This window comes from Hemiscyllium ocellatum, chromosome 2, assembly GCF_020745735.1.
Source record: "Hemiscyllium ocellatum isolate sHemOce1 chromosome 2, sHemOce1.pat.X.cur, whole genome shotgun sequence".
In the NCBI taxonomy this organism is placed as follows: domain Eukaryota; kingdom Metazoa; phylum Chordata; class Chondrichthyes; order Orectolobiformes; family Hemiscylliidae; genus Hemiscyllium; species Hemiscyllium ocellatum.
Window position 1 is genome coordinate 141,132,454 of NC_083402.1, and position 14,387 is coordinate 141,146,840.

At 44.2% G+C, this 14,387-nt stretch overlaps 1 protein-coding gene across 1 annotated transcript; it reads right to left on the reverse strand.

The window, feature by feature from the left end:
• Positions 1-5,236: 5,236 nt before the first annotated feature.
• On the reverse strand, positions 5,237-9,549 carry LOC132829265 (sialidase-2-like). The gene is made up of 3 exons (XM_060846630.1): positions 9,374-9,549; positions 7,478-7,729; positions 5,237-6,775 (listed from the first exon to the last, which is right to left on the reverse strand). Exons 2-3 carry the CDS (start codon positions 7,679-7,681, stop codon positions 5,705-5,707), a joined length of 1,275 nt encoding a protein of 424 aa, XP_060702613.1. The 5' UTR covers positions 7,682-7,729; positions 9,374-9,549; the 3' UTR covers positions 5,237-5,704.
• Between the last annotated feature and the right edge of the window lie 4,838 nt (positions 9,550-14,387).

A 14,387-nucleotide genomic window follows, 5' to 3' on the forward strand; every position in this document is an offset into this window, starting at 1 on the left:
TGAAACTGGTCCAATCACCAGAGGCAGAGTCCACACTTCACTCGCAACAGTAATATCTTTTGTTGGTTGTCTCAGTTGCTGTGCAGGGTGGGTGACCAATACTTGGAGAATAAATCTTGTTGCAGGGGTGCGTTCCTGGAAATTTATCTAAAAGACCTTATCAGGGTGGAGCTCTTTGTCCAGCCTCTACTCACTCAAATATACAGGTATGAACTTGGTCAACATTTCAGTCCTGAGTCCCCAACTGCTACCTCTGTAACCATAAAGAAAGCAACAGAATCCAGTCTTCTGCACCTCCAAGAGGACACCTGAATTCAGTCTGAAACCATTCATGTCAACCAACAAGACCTGTATCCCTTTTACTAGCACTTTCAGAGACCAATAAACGTTAGTGAATCCTCTAGTTGGCTGTGAGCAAAGAAGCACATTTGCCAAATTGAAGCAAAAATCTTCTAATAATTAGACCAGATGAAGTACAATATTATTTTTTATTGTTCTTATGAAAGAAAATGGTTTAATCACAGCATAAAAAGTCAAGTTTGCCAACTTTCCAAGTGTTTATCTTTGTAAAATATAAGTGGTCAACCAAAGAATGGGTAAACAAGGAAGCCATCTATTCCCACCACAAAAAATTAACATATCATAAATGGAAAATAATAGAAATGGCCATTTCTTCATTTCCCATCCAAACCCCACAGCATCCTGACTTGGAGGTTTTCAGTCACTCCTTCATTGGCGCTGGATCAAATCCTGGAACTCCCTTCTTCACTGTGAAAGCTGAAAGAGGCAGTCACTGCTCCTGTCTCCAGAGTTTATCGGAGTAGGCAATAAATACCAGCCTGAGTACCAACATCCACATTCCAGGAATGAACGGAGAACGTCATAAACCTGACATTGTTCAACTGATTTCTCTTCACTGATCCTGTCAAAATGGTACTTGCAACATTTTCTGACTTTATTTCAGATTTTTATACTGCAGTATTTTACGTTTTAACCAGTCTCATACATGCAGGGCAAGATTGCCTCATAATGGGTTTAATAATCAAGAGGCCCAGGTTAATGATCTGGGAACATGGCTTGAATTCTACCATGTGGTGGAATTTAACTTCAATTAGTAAGCTTGAATTGATCGTTAGTCTTAGTAATTGTGATCATGAAATTCTTCGTTGTTGTACAAACCTATTTCATTCAATAATTAATGACGTCTAAGGATGGAAATCTATCATCGCTCATTCTGGTCTAGATGCAATTCCAGGTCCAGTGTTCAGATTGAGTATTAACTGCCCTCTGAAATGCTGTAGCTATCAAGGGTAACTTGGCATGTGTTTGCAACAAGTGATGGCCTAACCAATAATGATCACGTCGATGGGAGAATAAATCAAAACATATTGCGCCATTAATTGTTGGATACCAAGAAGCACAGCATTCTTCACATCCGCTTTCCTGCCTTTTCATTGGAACTCTGGATTCCTCTACTGATCAAGGATCAATTTATCTCAGCCTTAAATATATACAAGAACTCTGCCCCCACAGCTGTCTGTGGCAAGGAGCTCCAAATACCCACAGAAGAAGTTACTCCTCATCTCATTCTTAATTGGGAAGCGATTTATTCTGGGAATATGCTCCATTCCCAAACTCTCCCACGAAGGGAAACACTTCTCTCCAATTCTGCCGTTTATTCCTGCTGGTGACAAAGCAAAGTCATGTGATGTTTCTCCCAGAGCCCACCACTCTCTGTGTGAAAGAATGTCTCAGTTCAAAATGGTTTTCCAATATCCTTAGATTGTGATCCCTGGTTCTGGACTAGCCAGTCATCAGGAACCTCTTCCCTGCATTTACCCTCTCTAGTCCTGTTGGAATTTTATAGCTTTCTTTGAGATTCCCCACATTCTTCTGAATTCCAGCACACATAATCCTAACCCGGGCGGCATGGTGGCTCAATGGTTAGCACTGCTGCCTCACAGCACCAGGGTCCCAGGTTCGATTCCAGCCTCAGGAGACTGTCTGTGTGGAGTTTGCATGTTCTCCCCATGTCTGCGTGGGTTTCCTCCAGGTGCTCCGGTTTCCTCCCACAGTCCAAAGATTTGCAAATTAGGTGAATTGGCCATGCTAAATTGCCCACAGTGTTAGGTGCATTAGTCAGAGGGAAATGGGTCTGTGTGGGTTACTCTTTGGAGGGACGGTTTGGACTGGTTAGGCCGAAGGACCTGTTTTCACACTGTAGGGAATCTAGTCATCTCATCTAACCACTTCAACCTCTCCTCATACATCAGTCTCACCTTTCCCAGTCTCATAAGCCTTCACTGCAGTCTTGCTATTTGCACAGCCATCCTCAGATGGGCAAACCAAAACACTACCCAGCTGTGTGGTCTCACCAAGACCCTATATAATTGCAGCAAGGTATCCCTGCTCCTGTACTCTGATCCTCTCGCTGTGAAGGCCAACATACCATTTGCCTTCTTCCACCTGCTGTGCTTTCGTGCAGACCTTCAGCAACTGGTATATAGGGACACCACAGACCTCCTTCCATATTTCCGCTCTCTCAATTTACATCCATTCAGTTCGGAATCTGCCTTCCTGTTTTTGCCCAATTGGATAAACCCATATTTATCCGCATTATACTGCGCCTGCCATCAATTTCTCCACTTGTTCAACTTGCTCAAATCACACTGAACCATCTCTGCATCCTCCTGACAGCTGCCCCTCCCAGCCAACTGCAAAAAACAGGAAGGTACTTGTCGGCTCACTTCGTGTGCTTAATGCTGTCAGGGTAAAGGAGTCTCTCACACTCTACAAGATTGCTGGCATGCAATGATTAGTCGGGTAGTGTAGGGATCAGTGCTTGGGCCCCAGCTATTCACAAAATGTATGAATGATTTGGATGTGGAAGCTAACTAATATTTTTAATGTACTGATGAGACAGAGATAAATACTGACTTAAATTTCAGGGAGAATTGATGAGTGTATCAGGGCAGAAATAGAATTAAAGTTGTTACTAAACTATGTTTTCTGTGAGATGGTTCGGGGAGACAATGTGATGATTTGAAAGCTCCTTGCCTACTTTCATGCACCAGAAACTCAAACACAGGAAATAGTATTGCTGTCTTTTGCCCGAGTGAATGGATGGGGTTACCCTGATCAATGTTTAAGGGAAAACAGCCAAGGAATAGCACATCTATACCTATGAAACAATACATTATCAAGCCATTTAAGTAACCTGGCCAGATTTGTTATTTTATTTATCCATTAACTATATTTATCAGTCTGTTTTTTCCTGTGAATGGGGCTGAAAACAAATATTTCAGGTTTAAAGTAAGTATGTTCATCAAATTACAGAACTGTTTAATTTTCTACATACCCGTGTCAGTTTGTATTTAATAAATTGTTCAGCCTCGTGTTTACGACAAAAAAGCAATGTCTGGAAATTAATTATTCACAAAGTATGGCCTTTTGACTTTGGCTTCAACTCATCATTGCACGGTATCATAGAGGTGCCTGAACCCCAGCCACACAATGACACCATTTTATAGGACATCCTCTGTCCCTACACCCTCAGGGCTGGGGTTCCAATCTTGATCAGCAAATGGACAGAGAATTAAACTTTCCCTTTCATAGTTGAAGTGCTGTGTCAGGTGTGATTCCTGCCCAGTCTGCCATGGCTCTAAGTACTTTCCTCACTCAATCCTCTGTTCTTCATCTCATGATATAACCATCTCTTGGACACCTCTCTTGAGGAATGCTATGGTTGGGGAGGTAAAAGTGCTGGTACTATTCTTAAAGCTCACCTGCACCTCACCACTTCAGATGCTGCACGTTCAGAAACTCGCCTTCACGCTGTACTGTTTGACCATTATTATGGCCCAGTGGGAGGAAAGGCTTACTCCCTGCTACATAGACATGGACCTGGAAATGTTGGCGGACCCCATCTGGGTGCGAGAGACTGGCCTTTATCCTGCTGCCTTCCACAGGAGGTGACACCATCAGCCCAAGTCAGCCTTGACTTAAACTGTAGCTGGGCTCAGCACTGTATTCCAGGTGAAGCAGGATGCACCACAACGTAGAAAGAAGCTCAACGGTCTTCTGCTTTCTGAAAGGGTAAATACCACCATCTCAGCTCCCACACATTCACTCCACTTGAACCATTATTGTAAGCATTTCATCCACTCACAACTCTCACATACCTCATTCCCCAATCTTGAAACATGACCTCTACTCCTCTGTCCACAGATGCTGCCAGACCTGCTGAGTTTCTCCTGCACTTTTCTATTTCCATTTGGATGTAATGTGGTGCTGCCACCCACTGGAAAAGCTAAAGCACCATGATTCCTGCACGAAGGATATCTTCACTGTTAAAAACCTTCACCATATTTCCCACCCTGATCAAACAGAAGGTGGAGTTCCCCAATGTTTAATCATTAGTTTGTTCCATGTAACTGCACATCACAGCAGTACATCAGACCAGCTTTCACTCATAACAAAACTTGCATTGGAACCATGATGTCAATAGCGTGGGTTCAATTCTTGCACCAGCCGGGATGAGGAGGGATTCTTCTGCTCAATCTCTCTCCTCACCTGAGATGTGGTGACCCTCAGGTTAAACCAACACCAGTCATCTCTCTCAAATGAGAGATGCTGCCTTATGGTCTGGTAAGAAATCAGACTTACTTTCCCTTAACCTTGATACAGCTCAGTTATATTTCCAGAGACAGCAATGAATAGGAAGGTGCTGCCTGTTTCTTTATCATAGGGAGGACAAGGATTCATGGACCAGTGAACATTTACTCGGGAAGACAGAATACATGTTACATCGTTCCACTGAAAAAAGAAACAAGCGTAAATCAAGTAGGACTGGGTATTACATTAACTTTCCAATAGCTCTCAGGTTTGGAAACAAATTCTGATTGTTCAACTTTCAAACATATAAAGTGGGATTAGCGTTCAGAGGCATTGGCCTGCACTGTCATTCAATTAGAAAATGGTCGATTTGATATTGGCTTCAATTCCACATTCCCACCAAACACTGATAACTATCTACTCCCTTGTTAGTCAAGAATCCAACTACTTCTGGTTGAAGTATTCAATGACCCAATCATCACCATTCTTCCAAAGATCGATCCTGAGAGAAAGCTGCTTCGGATAAGAAGGCAAGCTGTAGACTTAATCATTCCAGAGGAGTGGTCTATATTGTGAATGAAAAAATCCAAAAGATCATCAATAACGTCACATCACAAATCAGTTTTGAAATCTGCTTTTATTGTACAAGTGGCATGATCAGTTTTCTGTATGTTTGGTACTTCTTCCAATCCAACTTTGACCAGGGTTGAAACAGCATCATAAGCAAATATAAGCACAGGCCTTTCCTTCCCAATAGTTTTACATTCTTGGTGTTAGTGAATATTTCAATAAGCAACAAGTACACCATGCATCATGTTAAAAATGAAACACCTTTTGTTTAAAAGGGAAAACAGTCTTCTCCAGATGAATAAAACCATATTCTTTGCACATTGGGGTTTGGGGGTGTGTGGGTGGGAACAGACTAGAGAAATGTGAGACAGAGCAAATAGGGTTTGGTAACTTTTGCAGTACATTATACAGAGAGCAACTACACTGTTTTTTCAAACTGAACTACTGGGAAGCAATCTGCATAGTTATAATATCCTTGCATTGTTTAATTAAGACAGAAAGCATCTCAGATGAAGGACTATCAGAAGAGAGTACAGAAACAAAGCTGGTCCCTTAACCGTGAGAAGGAACTGTCATGAGGTTTTATTTCTAGAATGTTCTGAATAATCTCATCAACTTGGGATACAGTGAATGAGATTTGATCACTTTCAGATGTGGATCCACATTCAAACAAACAGGCAACAAGAGGAATTTCTATCCCTGGAATTTCAATAAAGGCCAGTTCTGAGTACCCACTGGGACCGGGACAAATGATCCAAGGGTCTGTCCATGGTAATGGATGATCTTGGTAAGTACAGAGATAGATTCCTAAATCCCTACGTGACTCCATGCTTGTTGTATGTGAGAATAATATAATTTCAAAATCCACTGTTGATTTTGATGCATCTTTCTCCTGCTGAAAGCGATAATTTTCAATTTCACTTTTAATATTGGGTTTTGAAATTTTTGATTTTGGAAAGTGGATGATACTGCCATGGCAACCCTTTGGAGGTTCAACTAGCTTTTTTACCAGACACCCATCTGTAAAAGTAGCTCCACCGTCTGTGCTAAAAGCCTGAACGCGATACTGGTGTTCACCGTGCTTCATGCTTCGAGCATTGCAATAAACAATTTCAGATTCATTCCCTTGATTCATGGCCACAATCTGGCATTCACCACATTCCTCTTTGGAAAGGAAGTCCCCAACACTCCAGATCTCTCCATGATCATCACTATAAAAGGTAAAAGCATGTGATTGGCCAATGGGCTTTTTTTTATAAGCATAGGCTGGGATAATCAGGCGTCCAGACCGGAGTTGAATGCCATGTCCTGGCCCCACAGCAAATGTTGCCCAATTGTTAAAGTGTTCACTTATTTGATTATCTGTCAAATCATTAACAGGGCTCCAGCTCTTTCCTCCATCCACGCTGGTGACAAAGCAAAGTCGTGTGACGTTTCTCCCAGAGTTTATTTGATATTGCTCAGTCATATCTTCATATACAGCAATGAAGAAGAGGAAGATCTTGCCTGTTTCTTTGTCGTAGACAGGACAAGGATTCATGGATCGGTGATCCTTTAGCCGTGCAGACTCAATACATGTGACATCATCCCACTGCGAAAATAAAACCAAGAGCAAATCGAGTAAGGGCAGGGTTATTACATTAACTTAGCACCAGCTCTGAAGTTCTGGAAACAAATTGTAATCATTCCACTTTCAAACATATAAAGCAGGAACAGCAATAGACCATTCAGAGGCATTAGCCTGGGTTGCCATTCAAATAGATCATGGTCAATTTGATTTTGGCTCCAAAGCCACGTTCCCACCTATCCCTGATAACTATCTACTTCCTTGCTAGTTAAGAATATAACTACCGCTGCCTTAGAGTATTCAATGACCCAGTATTTACCATTCTTGCAAAGATCAACCCTGAGAGAAATTAAATATTCATTTCCATCCAAAAGGGGGATCTTTTGTGTTTAAAGTGTCCCTCAGTTCTAATCTCTGCCCCCTCCTTTATGCATCCATCCTGTCATGTGACCTCAGGATCTGATGTGTTTCAATAAGACCATCTCCTATTTTTCCAATTTCCATTGGATACAGGTACAAACCATCTGACCATTCCTCATGAGAGCGCTCCCTCCTTCCACATATCATTCAAATGGCATTTCTCCAAACTGCTTCAGTGACCTTCTCATTTTTTTCTTCAATAAGTCCAAAATGATACACCCTATTCCAGATTGACTTAGTAAATTAACTAACAACACAAATATTAAACACAATGCTCTGGCATTTTATATGTTTCTTTCGGTTTACCTCAAAATTCTTTGAAGACTTATTGTATGTGCCCTTTCGGAGCATAAGTGTATCAGCATTTTCATCGTGGGGACCCAGTCTCTTCTCAGAAATTGCCAAAAGCATGTCTGTATCGGGAATGTGGAGCAACGCAGGTATTCGATACCCGAAATTATCCTCCTTCTTGAATAGAACAGTTGTGTTGGAAGAATTTGAGGAAGCCATCTTTCCAGGGAAATTGGACAAAATGTTATAAGAAAGGCATCAATGTCTCTGCAAAAGATGAAAGATGCTCCAAATAAAATTATGAATCCAATAGTATTTGATAATACAAAAACTTGTGTATTGCTGACAAGAATGTCAAAGCATTTTATTTTCCATCAATCAGGAAAATGTGCAAAAAATAACAAAGTAAAGGGAAAACGACATTGATACTGTGTGAGAGGAGACTGCTGATTGGTTTTTCACGTGCACTCTGCTAAGAGCTGTTATCGATGATTGACGGTTTCAGCCAAATTTACTTTAAATTTTCATTTTTGGACTGGTCAAGGCATTGCCCTGATCAAGTTCTGCCTGTGACACATTCTTAATTTTAACGAAAAAGTGGGACTTGACTATCAGTGTATGAACACAGGTGAGGTAGAATGCTCTCTCTCTTCCCTCCATCTCACCCTGCTGTCTCTCCCATCCTTTCTTATTCCTGCCCTGTCCTCTTCTTTCCCTATCACCTTCATTTCAGCCTAATCTTTCTCCTCTCCTGTCTTTGGCTAGTCTCCCCACAGCCCCCACTGTCTTCTCTCCCATCTGCTACCCATCCTGACTAATACCCCCTGACCACATCTCATTTTAACTCATCCATGTCCACTTTCCACCCTCTTTGTCCTCTTCCATTTTTCCTTGCCTGATTACTCTTCCCATCCTCTCCATTCCTTGTGTTTTTTTTCTCCAGCATCACTGCTCTTCACCCTCTCCCACTTCCAACATATTCCCTCATACTCTCCATCTCTCCTTTTTCTCCATCCTCCAAGTCCTCCAACGGTATTCCTCACCAACCACTATCTCCCCTTTACAACTCAATGCACCTCTTTCCCTACATTCACCTCCTCACTGCCCACCCTCCAAACTTCCTTTCTTTCTCCCTTCTCTCTCACCATTCCCTGTCACCTCCCCATTTCACCCTCTCCTTCATCTCTCCTCCCATTCCTCATTCCCTCTTCCTCACTTGCCTCATCCCCTTTCTGCCCCAGGGTGTGTAGGCCAGGTGGATTAGCCGTGGGAAATACAGGGTTAAGGGAATAGGGTGGCTCTGGATGGGATGTTCTTCTGAGGGTTGCTGTGTACCCAATGGCCGAATGGCCTGTTTCTACATTCCAGGGATTCTCTGATTTGAACAATCCCTCCCTTCCCCTCCAATCTCCTTCCCCAATTCCTTTGTCCTCGCCCCCACTCGCTTTTTTCATTCCCCCTCCCCTCTCCCATCCTTTCCCCTACCTCCACTCTCTCCTCGCCTCTCCCTCCATTCTCCCTCCTTCCTCCTACCCCTCCTCTCTCTTAACCTCTTCTCTATCCCTCCCTTTCTCCCTCGCTGCCCTCCTCCATCCTCTCTCTTTAAGCAGTTTCTCCTACCGTTTCCCCACATTCATCCTTTCATCCCATTTTCCTCCTCCCTCCCACACACTCTCTCTCTCACACACACACACAAACACACACAGCCTGCCCTCACACTCCTTACGCTGCCCGATATCAAACTGCTTCAAAATTACTCAGGAATATTCTGCTATCGCACCTCTCGTCGCATGGTTGTACGTTTGAGTGAACAGAGGGTTCTCTTTAGTTTCATTCTCTGTGATCTCTCTGCACCCCTAACCAGAGTTCAGTCAAACCTCTGCCTCGTTTAACTGGCTATGTGCCACTTACCCAATCTGAAACTGGTCCAGTCACCGGAGTAACAGCAACCTAGTCTTTTGTTTGTTGTCTCAAAAGCTGTGGAAGTGGGTGACCAACGCCCGGGGAATAAATCTTGCTGCGAAAGTGTGTTCTCGGAACCTTAAAGAGCTCATCAAGGCGGAGCTCTGTGTCCAGCCTGCAGGGTTGGACTGGCTCGATATTTCAGTCCGGAGTTCCAACTGCTTCCTGCCTCCGTTAAGCAGAAAGAAATCAACAGTCTTCTCCACCTCCCGGGGGACACCCGAATTCAGTCTGAAACCATTCAAGTCAACCAACAAGACCTGTACCCACTTCCCCAGCACTTTCAGGGACCAATAAACGTTCGTGAACTCTCAAGTTGGCTGGGTGAACAACTAAGCGCATTTGACCAAGTTGAAAGCAAAATCTTGTAATAATTAGACTGGATAAAGTACAATGTTAGTTTTTATTGTTCTGTTGAAAGGAAATGGTTTAATCACCGCGTAAAAAGTCAAGTTTGCCAACTTTCCAAGTGATTATCTTTGTAAAATAGATGCGGTCAACCAAAGAATGGGTAAACAAGGAAGCCATCTATCCCCCCACCAACAATTAACATAGGAAAACAGAACATAATAGGAATGGCCATTTCTTCAATTCCCATCTAGACCGTACAGCATCCTGACTTGGAACTTTTCAGTCAGTCCTTCATTGGCTCTGGGTCAAAATCCTGGAACTCTCTTAGAGTCATAGAGATGTAGAGCACTGAAACAGACCCTTTGGTCCAACTCATCCATGCCAAACAGATATCCCAAACCAATCTAGCCTACCTACCAGCACCAGGCCCATATCCCTCCAAACCCTTCCTCTTCATGTACCCATACAGATGCCTTTTAAGTGTTGCGATTGTACCAGCCTCAACCACTTCCTCTGGCAGCTCATTCCATACACGTAAGACTGTCTACGTGAAAATGTTGCTTCTTAGATCTCTTTTATAGCTTACCCCTCTCACCCTAAACCTATGTCCTCTAGTTCTGGATTCCCTCACCCCAGAGAAAAGACTTTGCCTATTTACCCTATCCATGCCCCTCATAATTTTGTAAACCTCTATAAGGTCACCCCTCAGCCTCCAACGCTCCAGGGAAAACAGCCCCAGCCTGTTCAGCCTCTCCCGATAGCTCAAATCCTCCAACCCTGGCAACATCCTTGTAAATCTTTTCTGAACCCTTTCAAGTTTCACAACATCTTTCCGATAGGAAGGAGACCAGAATTGCACGCAATATTCCAACAGTGGCCTAATCAATGTCCTGTACAGCTGCAACATGACCTCCCAACTCCTGAAGAAGGGCTTATGCCCAAAACGTCGATTCTCCTGCTCCTTGGATGCTGCCTGACCTGTTGTGCTTTTCCAGCAACACATTTTTCAGCTCCCAACTCCTGTACTCAATACTCTGACCAATAAAGGAAAGCATACCAAATGCCTTCTTCGCTATCCTATCTACCTGTGACTCCACTTTCAAGGAGCTATGAACCTGCACTCCAAGGTCTCTTTGTTCAGCAACACTCCCTATGACCTTAGCATTAAGTGTATAAGTCCTGCTAAGATTTGCTTTCCCAAAATGCAGCAACTCACATTTATCTAAATTAAACTCCATCTGCCACTTGAGGACGCAGCACCGATCCTAGTGGCATTCCACTGGTCACAGGCATCCAGTCTAAAAAACAACCCTCCACCACCACCACACTCTGTCTTCTACCTTTGAAACAGTTCTATATCCAAATGGGTAGTTCTCCCTGTAGTCTATGAGATCTAACCTTGCTAACTAGTCTCCCATGGGGAACCTTGTCTAATGCCTTACTGAAGTCCATATAGATCACGTCCACCACTCTGCCCTCATCAATCTTCTTTGTTACTTCTTCAAAAAACTCAATCAATTTTGTGAGACATGATTTTGCATGTACAAAGCAATGTTGACTACAGAGGAATTCGATTATCCGAATTCCAATTATCCGAAAATTGGATTATCCAAAGGAGATCTTGAGGTCCCGATGGAAACATTACATCAAAGATGTGTTTCTAATAGTGATCACGTTTTTTGTTTACAGTGATTAAACAGGCACTGACTCCAAATGACTGACCTCCTGCCCTCTCAGTCTCCCCACAGTATTATTGTTGGTGTCCGGTTCTGCTGCCCCAGAGAGGGTGAGTGGGCAGTGCTGGACAGGGATGGGGATGTTGTGGGGGGTGGGGGGGCAGGGCTGAATGGTTGGGGCGGGGGGGTGGAGGAGGCGTTGGACAGTTGGGGGCGTTGCCGGAAGGGCAGTGTTGGACAGTTGGGAGGGCAGGGAACAATGTTGGATGGTGTTGGGGAGCGGGTGGGGGAGTGGTGTTGGGGGCAGGGGGCGGTGCCAGAAGGCGAGGGAGGTGTTGGATGGGGTTGGGGAGCGGAGAGGGTGGGTTTGGGGGGCGGGGCAGTGCCGGGGGCCAGTGTTGGATGGTTGGGGGAGTTGGAGAGCAGGGGGGTTGTGTTGGGGGCAGGGAGCGGTGCCAGGGGGCGGGGGACAGTGTTGGACGGTTGGGGGCGTGGGTTGGAGTGCAGGGGGCTGGTGTTGGGGGCAGGGGGCTGTGCCAAGGGGCAGGGGACAGTGTTGGATGGTGTTGGGGAGTTGGGGGGTGATGTTGGGGGCAGGGACTCGCGCGCTGTATGCTGCTGCTTGTCTCCTGAACGGGGAGCAGACATTAAAACTTCCAAGCCCCAGAGGAAAGGCATTCAATCAATTAACCAAATAATCGATTATCCAAATGAAATGGTGCCCGCCCATCTGGTTCGGATAATCGAGGTTCCCCTGTATTCCTAATCACTCCTTGCCTTTCCAAATACATGTACACTCGATCCCTCAGGATTCCCTCCAACAGCTTGCCCAAGTTACACCCAAATAACTTCCCTGGATGTGTTTCCATGAATATCCTCCCTCAGCATAGCTGTAATGCTATCCCTTATCAAAAATTCCACCCCCTCTCCTCTAGTGCCTCCCTTTCTATCGTTCCTATTGCATTTGTATCCGGGAACATTAAGCTGCCAGTCCTGTCCATCCCTGAGCCATGTTTCTGTAATTGCTATGATATCCCAGTCTTATGTTGCTAACCATGTTGTGAGTTCATCTGCCTTCCCTGTGAGGCCTCTTGCATTGAAATAAATGCAGTTTGATTTATCAGTCCTACATTGTTCTTTGCTTTTCCCCTGCCTGCCCTGACTGTTTGACTCACTTCCTTCCTCAACTATACCAGTCTGTGATTTATCTCTTTCCTCATATCTCCCGGGGTCCCACATCCTTCCCACCCGCCCCAACCCGGCCCACCTAAATAGTTTAAATCCTCCCGAGCAGCTCAAGCAAATCTCCCTGCCAATATGTTAGTCCCCTTCCAATTCAGGTGCAATCAGTCCTTCTTGTATAGGACACTTCTACCCCAAAATAGCTTCCAATGATCCAGAAATGTGAATCCACCTCCCATTCACCAGCTCCTCAGCCATGCATTCATCTGCTCTCGTATCTTATTCCTGCCCTCACTAGCTCGTAATACCGTGCGTAAACCAGATATTACTACGCTCGAGGACCTCCTTTTTAAATTCCTGCCGAACTCTCTATATTCTCCCTTCAGAATCTCATCCTTTACCCTTTCTAAGTCATTGATTCCAACGTGTACAATGTCTGCTTGTCCCTTTCCCCCTTGAGAACATTCTGTACCATCTCTGAGACATCCAGGGAAGCAACACACCATTCTGATTTTTCACTGCTAGCCACAGAAACGTCTGTCTGTGCTTGGATTAGAGAGTTCCGTGACACAATTGGTCTCTTGGAACCTGACATACCCCTCATTACATTACAGCCAGTCTCAATACCAGAAATGTGGCTGTTCGTGCTATATTCCCCTGAGAATCCATCACCCCCCTATATTTTCCAAAACATCATACTTTGAAATGGGGATAGCTACAGAAGACTCCTGCACTGCCTGCCCACCTCTCTTACCTTTCCTGAAGTTACCCATCTATATGGCTGTATCTGCAACTTTTCTCCCATCCTGTAACTGCCATCCATCACCCCCTTACACACGTAAATTCCCCATTGCCTCTAACGCTCTCTCCAACCAATCCATTTGATCTGGTAGAATTCACAACCAACGGCATTTATTGCAGATATAATCCTCAGTAATATGTAAACTCTCCCTAAACTCCCACATCCGACAAGAAGAGCATATCAATGCACTAAAGGCCATTTTTGCTTCTTTCAATCCACAGACCCAGAAAATAGCACTGTCTTATTTCTCTACAAAACACTGTGCCAAGCTAACTTAATACTTGTGGCTTATAGTTTTAAGTTTAATCAAGACACATATCTCAATAAGACATACAATCAAGAAAGAACCCACTCTACTCATGACTGCAGACTTACTGTAAGGCCACACTTTAAAATATTCACTACCTGTTTCTGTGACTGCTCCCAAACAGAACCCTCCAAGATTAGATGTGAATTTCACTGTTTGTTAATTTTCCCAGATGCACTCTGATGTCCAGCGGTACATGAATTCAAACAGCAAATGCAGTAACTGCACAGGTTCACAGCTGTGTCAGTTAGCAGTGTGGGTTTCTTTCTCTCTCTCTCTCTCTCTCTCACTCACTCACTCACTCTCAACAAGTCCACACTGACCCACCGAAGCGCACCCACCCATACCCCTACATTTACCTTACCTTACACTACGGGCAATTTACCTGATCCGCACATCTTTGGACTGTGGGAGGAAACCGGAGCACCCGGAGGAAACCCACGCAGACACGGGGAGAACGTGAGAATCTTTTTTTTTCAAATGAGCTCAAAGAGGCAGTCACTGCTCCTGTCTCCAGAGTTTATCGGAGTAGGCAATAAATACCAGCCTGAGCACCAACATCCACATTCCAGGAATGAACGGAGAACGTCATAAACCTGACATTGTTCAACTGATTTCTCTTCACTGATCCTGCCAAAATGGTAC

Bases quoted from the DNA above. Each gene is read 5' to 3' on its own strand.
- LOC132829265 (XM_060846630.1), bottom strand. From the start codon at position 7,681: ATGGCTTCCTCAAATTCTTCCAACACAACTGTTCTATTCAAGAAGGAG. The intron at 6,776-7,477 runs GTAAACCGAAAG...TTATTTTCGCAG, and splicing joins AGTCTTCAAAGAATTTTGAG to TGGGATGATGTCACATGTAT.